General features: G+C 45.4%; 1 protein-coding gene across 1 annotated transcript in view; it reads left to right on the forward strand.

Annotated features, from left to right (window-relative positions):
• LOC146203273 (tyrosine-protein phosphatase non-receptor type 1-like) overlaps nt 1-11685 on the forward strand; it is a 144191-nt gene extending 132506 nt beyond the window's left edge. Inside the window, exon 9 of the mRNA XM_084588650.1 lies at nt 11213-11685. Coding sequence (XP_084444776.1) covers nt 11213-11258 — 46 coding nt within the window. The 3' untranslated portion in view covers nt 11259-11685. The remainder of the gene's footprint in view (nt 1-11212) is intronic.
• Nucleotides 11686-12603: the final 918 nt, after the last annotated feature.

Below are 12603 nucleotides of genomic sequence, written 5' to 3' on the forward strand. Positions count from 1 at the left end.
TCCCGGTCGCGAAGGAGATGCCCTCGACTTGCGTGGCAATCTCAGCCGGGATTCAACTACCTTGTAGTGACAGAAGGGGGGGGGGTCGTTTGGTGCCCAGCGGTCGCCGGTTCAAACCAGAGTAAGGATCGGAGTCAGAAGTAACAAACAAAACACAATTTATGCACAGCAAGAGACGATACAAAGGACTACACAAGATCACTTGAAATACAACAGACGAGAGGTTCACAGAATAACAAACGCGAAGCGTGCAACTACAGAATGATTCAATAACACAGGCTTTACAACAAATCAAACACGAGAGAGTTACATAAACAAACACCAAATTGTTCACCGGGCGCTGTTGCAGTCCGACGCCTCAAGAGTCACGATGTGGCCGCCATACGAGACGAGCGCCGCTCCCTTGAAAGTCCGTGGGCTTGCCAGCAGCGGGTGATCCTCGGGAGTCCAGCCGAAGCACAGGCGAGCACGTCGCAAAACACTGACGAACTGACTGACTGTCTGTTAGCACGCACCAAAACTAGCGCGCACACACACTTAACTTCGCTGGTTATAGCGCTCCCTCTTCCTCCCGTCGAGCCGCGCGTCGTCATTGGCTAGGTCCCATAGAAGATTCTGGAATTTTCTGGCGGATTCCAGTCCGATGAACCACCGTCCTCCCCGGGCAATGGGAAAGAGGGTGACGGCAATGCGTACAAAGCTACGCGCTCTCCCGCGCGGGGAAGGGGGCTTTTCTCTCCATGCTTTCCACGCGACACCGTGCGGGCCTCGCGCCGTACCGGCTTGATGAAAATGTGCGCCGATTTCGTGACAGACAGTTAATCAGGACATAAGAAAGTTGAGCCTGGAGAAGCGTTTCGAAGTGATTGAGGTAAACAGGGTTTTGGCAGGGCTTTTCAGCGAGATTGCATCCATTTTAACAGAAGGGTAGGAGCAGAGATCGGCTGGCGCCTGGCAGGCAGGGCTGTAGCTTTTTTAGGGGGTCCGCGAGGGCTCCGTGCACAGGGGTAGTTAGGAGTGAAGCAGAAGGAAGCGTAAATAACGGAGGCTGAGCCCCCAAAAATGGCAAAGAGGAGGTCGAGAAGGAAAAGTACAAAAAAGCGCTTTAACACTAGGATCAGCTACATAAACATGCGAGGAGCTAGAAAAAGAGCGAAATGGCTAGAGATAGAACAGCAGTTGAAGGATGACAAAATAGGTGTGTACGCTCTATGCGAGGCTCATCTCAGGGATCTAGAAGATCCGCCGTTTATAGAAGGCTACGTCTGGGAAAGGTGCAACAGAACGAGAACGAAAAAAAAAAAGGGTGGAGGGGTAGTATGTTGATACACCAGGGAACAAATTGGCAGATAATAAAATCTTGCAAAGAACATATCTGGGTATCAGGAATAGCTGCTGGCATAAGGACATGGCTAGGGGTAGTTTATTTAGGAACAGTACACCAATGCAGGCAAGAAAACAAGGATCTCGTTGAATGTCTCAGTGACGATATAAGCCAGTTTGGAGACGGGACCGATATTAATCTGCTGGGGGACATGAACGGCCACATCGACGGTCTGGATGGATACACGAATAGTAACGGGAAGCTAATGCTAGATTTCTGTGAGCGACACGACCTAGTTATAGTAAATAGAGAAACAAACTGCGAAGGACCAATAGCGTGGGAATTCCGCAACAGGCAGACGACCGTTGACTACTGTCTAATGTCGCAGGGAATTTATAGCACAGTCACAAAAATGGAAATAGACGAAGAAAGGGAGTGTAGTTTGGGAAGTGATCATAAACGCATTAGTCTGCAGATGGGGCCCTTAATGAAAAGAGAAATGGAACTTAGACAAAAAGTAAACGCAAAATTAAACTACGATCGAATAGCGCAGCTAGCAGCAGACATAGAGGAAGCAGTAGAGAAAAGCCCTATGGAAGACTGGGATTAGGAACAGGTAGAACTACTCATAAGGAGAAACATTAAGGAGGTTAAAGTAGCAAACCGCTGGAATGGAAAGAGGAAGCCACGGAGCTGGTGGAATAAGGAAATCAAGGAAGTCATTGAACAACGACGGGCCGCTTCAAGGGAACACAGAAAGAAAGCACAGGTATCTCAGGAGGAAATCGAGCAAAAATGGAAATCATATCGACAAAAGACACTTGATGTACAGGCCCTCGTCCAAAGTAAAATAAAGCAGTCCACCTATCGCTGGATGGCTGACATACACGATGCCACTAGAGGCGGACCAAGAAAATTCTGGAACCATATAAGCTGGCCAGGTAAAAAAAAAAAAAAAAGAAAAAAAAAACAAAGAAAGCAGGACCGGATTCAAGACAACAAGAGAAATTGTTTAAAGGGAGATAACGCAGTGAACTACATTACATCAGTTATAGCCTAGTCATTTAAGAGCGACGATAGAGTAATCTCCGCAAATCAGGAAGTAACACAAGATAGCAGAATACAAAGCAGATTAGAAATGACCAATCTAAGCTGGAAAAAGGCAGGAAAAGTATTTTTAAAAACACATCTACAGGAATAGATGGAATTCCGATCAAGCTGATTAATGAACTTGGTCCAGTAAGTAAGGAAAAGTTGTTAAAAGCTTTGGCTTGGTTTGGTTTGTGGGGTTTAACGTTCTAAAGCGACTCAGGCTATGAGAGGCGCCGTAGTGGAGGACTCCCTAAATTTCGACCACTTCGGGTTCTTTAACGTGCACTGAAATCGCACAGCACACGGACACCACTCCGTTTCGCCTCCATCGAAACGCAGCCGCCGAAACCGGGATTCGATCCCGCTTCTTTGGGCACAGTAGTCGGGCGCCTTAACCGCTGCGCCACCCGGCGTTAAAAGCTTTGTAAACAGTCATAACGAATAAGCAAATTGCGGACAGCTGGCGGCAGAGTAAAATGAATTTGATTTATAAAGGGAAAGGAGAAAGGATGTACAATCCTACAGGCCGGTTACCATAACATCTGTTATGCACAGGTTGGCCATGCAGGCGGTGAAATTAAAGCTGCAGCATGGGTAGAAAGTAACAAGATACTCGGAGAACTTCAGAACGGCTTTAGAAATGGTAGGCGCTTAGATGATAGCTTGTTCGTGCTTACCCAATGCATAGAAATATCTAGAGTGGAAAATAGACCTTTGTATTTGGCCTTCCTGGACATAAACGGGGCGTACGACAGCGTAAACAGGGAACTCCTGTGGGACATGTTAAAAGAAGAAGGTGTCGGTTATGGAGATAAGAGAATTCCTACAGGAAATATACCGGGATAACAAAGTAGAAATTACATGGGAAGGGATAAGAAGTTCGGAAGCTGTCAAGGTATGCGAAACATTAAGGCAAGGTTGTCCTCTATCACCGTTGCTGTTCATGCTTTATATGATAAACCTGAAACGGAGGGTACAAGAAAGTAACCTAGGTTTTAACCTGTCATATAGATTAGGTGGAAAGGCGGTAAAGCAGCGCCTCTCTGGTTTGATGTATGCAGACGATATTGTGCTGCTAGCTGAGAGTCAGGAAGGATTGCAAACTCTACTTAAGTTTTTCGGAAACGAAGGGGACGCTCTAGGCTTCAGTTTTAGCGCAGTTAAGTCGGGTCTGATGATTTTCAACGGCTCAACTGATCAGGGTCTTAAAATACAAGGCCATGGAATACCCAGAGTAGCAGAATATAAATATCTCAGGGCATGGGTAAATGAAGGATTGGCATACATTGAAAAGCATGAGCAATCACTTAAGACAAAAGGGCGACGAAATGCCGGGATAATGAAGCATAGGGCATTGTGGGGATACAACAGGTATGATGTTTTGAGTGGTATTCGGAAATGAATTATGGTGTCCGGGCTTACTTTCGGAAATGCGGTTTCGTGCCTAAAATCAGAGGTACAGTCGACATTAGAAATAAATCAGAGAGCCGTCGGACGATTAACACTAGGTGCCCACGGCAAAACCACAAATGAGGCGAGGGAGATACGGGCTGGACATCTTTCGAAGTACGGGAAGCTCAGAGCAAAATATTATATGAGGAACGCCTGAGGAAATTGGACAGTAATAGATGGGCAGCTACAGTATTTAAATACCTATACCTAAAAAGCACTGACTCACAATGGAGGAAAAGAACTAGGGAACTATTCAGTAAGTATGTTGGTCACAAGGACGAAGAAATAAAGAGCGTTAAGCAACAGGTGAAAAACACAGAAGGTAAATATTGGATAAATTCGATGGAAAAGAAACAGTGTGGAATTACACCGAAAGTGGAAAAGGCAGATCAGGAATGAAGCTTTCTTTGATAACTCAAGAGGCAGTGCCCTACTTTTTGAAGCTAGATCAGGGTGCCTCAGAACACGCAGCCACAAAAAGAAATTTAACAATGAAATGACACATGTGCTGCATGTGGTAACTCCAGTGAAACAATTGGCCATATTATACTCGAATGTAATGGTATCAATCCGGAAGTCGATGCAGGCGCAGCCACTCTTCCTGAAGCTCTGGGGTTTAGAGATACCAGTGGCCGGGTGAATAACCCTGCGGTGGAAGTTAGCAAAAAACGATTGGACGATTGGTGGCTTAAGAGCAGAAAACGGAACACATAATGTTAGTAATGTAGAAACATAAATTCAATAAATAGAATGTTGGTATAGTTAACCAATCTAAAATATAATTAAGATATAGGGAGAAAAATGAGCATGATAGCAACTGCTACCACTCCTATATTCCATCCATCCATCCGTACTGAGGCATCATAATCTTTATTGTAAATCGGCATAAATTTTGTATAAAAGGTTTGATATTTCATTTTTATATTTTTTTTTGCGTGCCTAAAAAGGAGAAATTAATGTATTCTCGCAATATAAAGGGAATGGCCATATTAGCCTCAGCTGTCCGCAGATGATCTCGTTTAGCAGATGCTTTCTTTTAGCAGACGATATTGCCTGTGCAGCTGACGCTTCCGTGTGCGTGACTACGTGTCTCATGTAATGTGCGTTGATTTGTGACAGCGCCCAGCGTGGGGCGCCAGATGTGGGGTTGTATTAGGGGGATAAATGCGTTTTCCCCGCTTAATCACGGTTGACAGTCCAATCGGCTGACCCCACCCAGTGATCGCGTGCGCTACCAAGCGCACGCCGACCACTGCGGGCCTTGCTCTTGGGAATAAAGGAACAACACGGGCTGACAACAAACAGGCATTTATTGCTGCAGTAACAACAAGGCCAGCTAGCAAGAAAACACGCTAATGAATACAGGTCGTCCGACTCACCAGCAAGGTTACAGGCGAATATTCGCCCACGCTAGGACAGGTGATAAACTCCCAGGCCGGACAAGACGGGCAAGCGGGAAAAGTCCCGCGAGGCTTCACCTCGCCGGCGACTGCGGGGTGCCGCGAGGAGACATCCGCTCGCGTCCAGTTCCCGTAACCCGATGCCGAAGATAGTTGGCTTTCTCCGCGTGCGCGGTGACAAGGTCAGGACTTGCACTTGGGCCGCCGTGACGCTGGCGCCATCTCTCGATAGTTAATGTTAACAATAGGGAGCCTACATTTTTCGCCGCGGCGCCCGTGAAACATGTAGGCTATGTGTAGGTTCTCTAGTTAACAATCAATGTTGGCGCCATTCCACGAAAGCTAGAGTAACTACCGCTGGGGAAAGCCGACCTCAAAGGGGACGATGGGAGATCGTTCCCCACAAAACATGGTGGACAGTGCACGGATCCTGCTGAGCAAGTCGTGCTTGCGATGGTTGCAGTGGCTGTACGGTGATCGTGCTCTTTGCGGGCGCCGGAGTATGCATATGCACTATCTTTCAAATGTGAGTTGTTACGTCAGTGCGTACGCTAGCTAGAGACTGATACAGCTGCCTTCATGGGCATGAGATTCATATCACTGCAGATTCTTGAATCGCGCAAGAGGAAGGCGCGCGGTTGAGAGTTTTGCTAGAGTTGGATGCTGTTGTTCTGTTTCTTTTGTTTTTAACTTAACGATGACTGCTGCTTGAGTCTTGGTGTTATTTACGAACTCTTCGCTTTCGGGGCCCTCGCCGGGAGTCAGGACGGCTGGTGTAGGGCACGCATATGTTTCTGTCTTGCTGCAGTAGCGTGGCAATCTCTTCCACGCATTTTCAGCTAATTTCAAAAGAACGAACTCACCTGACGATGCCGGCTTGTTGCGCGTTGATTTTAGCCTGCCTGTATATTATTAAAACGAATCCCTGTCTTTGGTTTCCTCGCCTATTGATTGCAGATGGTAGGTGTTACGACAAAAGTTTTAATTCAATTAAAACTGATTGCTGGGCTAGTTGGTGCATAGTCGCATAAAGGAAAGGTTAATAGCGCAACAAAAAGGCACTCACAAATAGGCACAAATAGACACACAGGACAGGCGCTGACTCCTTTCTCGGAACACCTCTCTCGCTGTATAGTAGTAAAGGTCGACTATTAAATGTTGTTAGGTAGGGTAGGCCTAAAATGCTATGATGACTATGTTGCCGACTTTGTGGGAGCATTTGGATGTAGAAGAAGTTTGTATGTATGTGGCGTTCCGAGAACGAAGTTGGAGTTAGCGCCTGTCCTGTGTGTCTATTTGTGCCTATTTGTGAGTGTCTTTTTTTTTGCGCTATTAACCTTTCCTTTAGGTGGCAAAATGTTTTATTTTGTTGTAGCCGGATATCACCTTTCGTTCGTACGCCTCTCAAATTTACAGCTTTTTGCATTTTTCACGCTTACAGCTGTGTGCATGAGCACATCCGAGAAGCATGTACACGTCAGCATCAGTAATAAAGGAGTGAACATGTCGCCAACAATCCCTTTAAGAGCCTCTTTAGTCAAGCCGTGAGCGGGCCCATTGTGTGAGCAGTAAGGTCGGTGCAGCCTGCTACAGTTAACCGCCCAATAGTCGATTTGCGCTGTGCCGAATAAACACGCAGTATTATGGCTGCAAAAATCGGCGAGTCGCTAAAAACGTGGTTTTCACCTGTATTACCATAAAGTTTAAACAAAGGAACATTATAATAGTTATTCAAATGATTTAGCTGATCGTTTAGGCCGCGAGGTGGCGCAAGGCGTATACAAGTAGATGGGTTCCATTACGCAAACGTGTAGACGGCTACGATGATGTCTACGAAGCTGTCTTGCTAGACGTCTAAGGAATTCAACGCACCCGTAGAACCACGCGAAAGGGATCGCCCATCACTGTCATGTTGACTGATTTCGGATCTGCTAAGCAAATAAACACGCAAGGACCTCTGTCAATTGCCTGTAGACAGCATTACTCCGTGATTCGCTTTCGCAAGTATGAATCACGGAGTATGAATCCATGAAAAGAAATTGCGGGAAGTTAGGTATTTTTGTGACAGAGTTAGACTGGAAAATACGTGAATGAGATAATTTGGCTGGCACCCCTCGTGCCCCAGACATTCTGATATAGTTGCCACGTGCTCTGTCTTATAAAAGTCTTGGGTTCTCCAACTTTTCATTTTGTTTATGGGCCATAATCAGTGACTTGTGGCAAGTATTGGAATCCTGTTCTCCAGAAGACAACATCCGATGATGCTTATGAACAATTCCTTCAGCTCTCTATGCCAATATATAATGATTATTTCGCTATTGACGAGATAATTCCCTCAAAAAAGGGCACGAAAACCATGGATGAGTCCTCGTCTAATACGACTGGTAAAAAAGAAACAAGTTGTTTGTAACTCATAAAAAGTAAAGCTCCCGAAGTGTTATCCAGTTATAAATCCCTACGGAACCGCTTAAACTATGAAATTACATAATCTCGTACCACTTATTATGATAACTTGTTCAATATACACCTCTCCCATAACCACAAAGAAAAGTGGAGATGCCTGAGTATTCTTCTAAATCGAAATAATCATTAGAGTTAGTTGTTGGGCTAGTTGGCATTCTAGATTTAAGGACATAGTTTTCAGCGCAAAGGCACGCGGCCAAAGGAAAGAAGAAGAAGGAAGACTATAGGGACGAACACAGCGCTGTTTTACCAAACTTCCGTCAGTCTCGCAGCTTCTGAGGTGATGAAACCGTCTTGTAGCAATCCATTCCGGGTAGCGCGCAAAACATGCAGCGCGTAGCCAGTCGGTGTATAACCTCACTTGTCTCCACAGTTCAGACCTTAAGAGTTTGCAAACGCGTTTCACGTGCCCCCACGACGGCGGAACAGCACCAAACAGGGCACTCACTTCTGCAGGAGTCACACTCTTCTGTATGCAGAATCCCAGGAATCTAGCACGGTACGTCGCTCTTGCGATGTTGGTCTGGAGCACATTCACATCCTGAAGAGCAGAAACACTGAGGAAAGGAGAGCCCGAGGTATAAGAAATGTACTTCAGTAGAGTTAGTTGTTGGGCTAGTTGGTATTCTAGATTTGAGGACATAGTTTTCAACGCAAAGGTACGCGGCCAAAGGAAAGAAGAAGGAAGACTATAGAAACGAACACAGCGCTGTTCGTCCCACAGCGCTGTGTTCGAAATAACCAACCTCAGGATCTTATGAACCTAGTAATTAATGGTCAGGAAATAGCCGGCTTGCCCCTCGCTAACGCCTTTAATAAGTATATTCTGAAGTTGGAAACAGTGTTCACAGCCCAGAAATTCTTCGGTATGTGGGCGACAGACTGGGGAATCAATGTTTTGGAAACCAGCAGGTGAAACTGAGGTTTATTCGGCGATTAAAAGCTTAAAGGACTCGTCCAGTCTAGACTCCTGCCATATGCAAAGTAAACCTGCAAAATATATACTATACTTGAGTCTCTTGTCTCACTCATATATACAATGTTGCGCTAAGCACAGGACATCTTCCGGCTGCCATGCAGATAACTGAAGTCGTGGTTACGTATATATATATAAAAAAAAGCGATAAAAACGATCTCGGAAATTACAGACCAATATCTATACTTTCAGTTTTTTCCAAGAAGTTAGAACGAATAATGCTTTTATTGAAGCACCCCGTAATAGCCAACTGCCAATATAGATTCACAAAACAAAGATCAACTGAACATGCATTACTGGACCAAAAAGAATACACATTAAATAACTTCAAAGCTAAGCTTCTGACTTTGGGTGTCTTTGTTGATTTTAGCAAAGCATTTGATACCCTTAATCACGAAACTATGTTTAAGAAACTTGACCATTATAGTATACGTGGGTACGTCCTTTATCTAATTGAATCATATTTCAGCGCTCGCTATCAGCATGTGCTTGTAAATCAGTTCCCTTCTTATATGGTTCCAATAAGAAATGGAATGTCCCAGGGCAACCTTCTGGGCCGCTTTTATTCAACATATATATCAATGAAATATGTAATATAAGTAATTTAGTTAAGTGCATCATATATTCTCGAATACATAAGCGCAACTGGACTTCACTCCTTCTTTTAACTTTCTATCTCCTGCATCCCATTCCCCCTTTCTCAACTTATGCCTTGTGGCAACCTTTTCGAAAAAAAAAAAAAAAAAAAAAAGATGACACAACCTTGTTCTTCTCTTCGCCGGACATTAAAGAACTAATCAACACCGCAAATACAGCTTTGAAAATCATTATCAGACTGGTCGTTACTAAACTCGTTAAAAATAAACAAGGAAAAAAACCAAGGCCTTATTATTCTATCCAAAGGGGCAACGCATAATCAATGCTGTCATTGAGTATGTAGAAGCATTCAGCTCACTTGGTGTCGTGTTTACAGCCACTATGTCTCGGGATGCCCAAAGTTTGCATAGCTCTTTCTAAACATGTCGTGGTTATTGCACGGAATAGGCTGCACATTTACTGTGCGTTCTTTTATCCCTGTGTATCATATTGCTATTCCTTCCTTGTTTGGGGAAAAACTACAGCATGCAACATCCAGAAGATCCTAATCTTGCAGAAAAGAGTACTTCGTGTAATTGCCAACGTGCCGTATGACTCACCGACAAGTCCAATCTACCTGCAATTCAAAATAATACTGATAAACAAAATGTTCTGTTATAGGTTTGCATCCTTCTATAAAAACAAAACAGCTGAGAACAACACATTCTTTTCTAACATGGGGATACTTACACAGCACCAAACGCCGTATACGACACGAAAAAGCACCATCTGCTCTTTACCGCGATGCAGAACAAATTACGGTCTTTTCACAATAAAATATATACTCCCAAAAGCTTGAACACACCGTTTTATGACCGGTTGCAGAACATGTCTCCTGCTGCTATTCGGAATGCATTCCTCGATTAAATTGTACATGTGCAAATGTGTGTAGAATTGTAATGTTATGTAACCACTGTGTTTCTTTTTTTCCTTTTCATTCATAAATATCAGATGTACCCAAATACCTTTGAGTGTGTGCGTGTATTAGCTTCTATATATTCCGTATGTTACAACATGGAAGTCACAAGTGTACATAAATCTCGCTATTTCAGTCGCTACAAAACTGCCCCTTTGTAGTGGTTGCGAGGCTTGTCAAGCGGTCGTGATTACTGTTTTTTTCTTGCAGTCCTCAGTTTCTTTGTAAGAAAACTGGAAATAAATTGTTTGATTGTATGGAAACATGGGTAGTGCCTGAGTGTGTCGCAATAGAAGGCGCATCTTCAGCAGGGACAGCCTGTTACGATATGATGCAAGCGTCAAGCAGCGGGCATCGTTCACAATCGCCTATGGGCTACTATACTGTTGCCTGATTAAGTGACGCAAAAAGCGCTGCTCGGAGCTCTGTGAGTATGGCGATATCCGCCATGTGGCCGCATCACGACGGCGTAGTTCTGGCACGTAAACGCGCATCATTGTCGTATGCAACACCGCGGATTACTCATGGCCATTAATAACTGGTGCCGCAGTGGTACGGGTGTTGCCTATTTTGAAATCTGTTTTGAAATTTGGGTCCGGGACGGTGCGCAAATTAGGCTTTTCAACTTCACCTCGTAGACGATGTATGTGATGCGCCGACGCCTCCTTTCGAGCAACTATCGTCTAGCCCTGCGGCGTCGGCGCCACTAGCCGTTGGCAGTGGGTGATGGCATTGCGTACTCTTTGTAGTCGTTAAAATGTGTGTTCACTCCAGTGTGTGCACCAACGTAGAACGCCGCGAACGATCAGAAGTGCCTCGCTGGGCTTCCTGGTACGCCAGAGCGGGCATTTCACCGTGTTTCATTGATGTCGTGCGTCGTAGTGTGGATGCAGTAGTACATATCGGGCTGCCTGATAATGTGCGTTTCGCTTTCTTTTTTTTTTCTTTTCCAGATTACGCACGGCCCCGCGCTGTCTTTCGGAGAAGGACTTGTCTTGAAGTCGGCGCTATGCTTGTACAGGAGGAGGAATAACTTAATTTGATGTCCAGAGGGGTTTAACGCGACCGGGCCTAGGTCTCCCACGTGGGGACGTCGAGATGATCTTGTCTCTTCAACGCTATGAGGGCCTGCTGGACTGCCAAGAGTTGGTCGTTGAGGCTGGAGCTTCGCAGAGCGGCTAACCACCTCGACGAGAGGGTTTCGAGATTAACGCTTTTCAATTGTGCTTTGCATTCCCAGAGTATGTGGTTAAGTGTTGCTATGTTTGTGTTGCAGACCTCGCATATGTTGGTGTCATATAGTTCGGGGTAAAGGCAGCGGGTTCGGGAATGTATTTGTTTGTAATTGCCTCCTGGCGACTGCCTGAGCTCTGCATAATTTGCTCCTAGGCGGAGGGAAGGTCCGGCGGGCCAGGTAGAAGGCTTTGGTTAAGTCATTAAAGCTCGTCATCCTCTCTCTCCCCCCTTCTTCGCCTTGACTCTCTCCGGTACGGTAAGCGAGACGTCGTGCTACGGAGTGAGTGACTTCGTTGATGTTGGTGATATGCGGAGAGACGTTTCCCATATGTGCCGGGAACCAAACTAGCTCGACCTTGTGGTCCGGTGAGAGTTTGAAGTCCTTGATTATTCGACAGGCTTCCACGGATATTTTCCCCTGGGTGTAATTCCTTATTGGCGTGCGCGAGTCGCTGACAACGATCCCGCAATCGGGATCAGATATGGCAAGTGCGATGGCTAATTCTTTGGGGACTTCAGCGTGTCGAGACTTTATGCTGGCGGAGGGGACAAGCGTTCCGGCAGTGTCGACAACCGCGACAGCGTATCGTCGATCGTCTTGATACTCAAGCGCGCTTCGCTCGCTTTTCCGTAATTTCGCAACAGGGCCGCAGCTATGGCCTGTCTTCTGCCTATATTTAATAATAAAATCCCAAGGGTGCAGGTAGCCTCCCACGCGCGGAGAATGTGTAAGCATGCCGGTTACCCACTTAAACTCGGAAGGCACTATCCAGCATAAATTGGCGTCCAACTTAATTTGATTATAGCTAACTAAGAATACTTAGTTGGCCTTAATCAAGTTAGGCTGGACGCCAATTTCGGTCAATTTCGGACGAGGTCAGATTTTGGAGGTCCTAGGAGGCTAATTTCGCGAGTGCGGACACATTTTCTGTACGCGGTCAATGCATGTTAAAGAACCCCAGGTGGTCGAAATTTTCGGAACCCTCCCAATACGGTGTCTCTCATAGCCTGAGTCGCTATGTGACGTTAAATCAAATCAAACACTTTCTGCAGACGCTTTTCTGCAGCATGAGCCTATTAATGTTTACTCATTAGAAGCGGGGAAGTG

Source organism: Amblyomma maculatum, chromosome 1, assembly GCF_055883805.1.
Source record: "Amblyomma maculatum isolate TAMU_Amacu chromosome 1, ASM5588380v1, whole genome shotgun sequence".
In the NCBI taxonomy this organism is placed as follows: Eukaryota; Metazoa; Arthropoda; class Arachnida; order Ixodida; family Ixodidae; genus Amblyomma; species Amblyomma maculatum.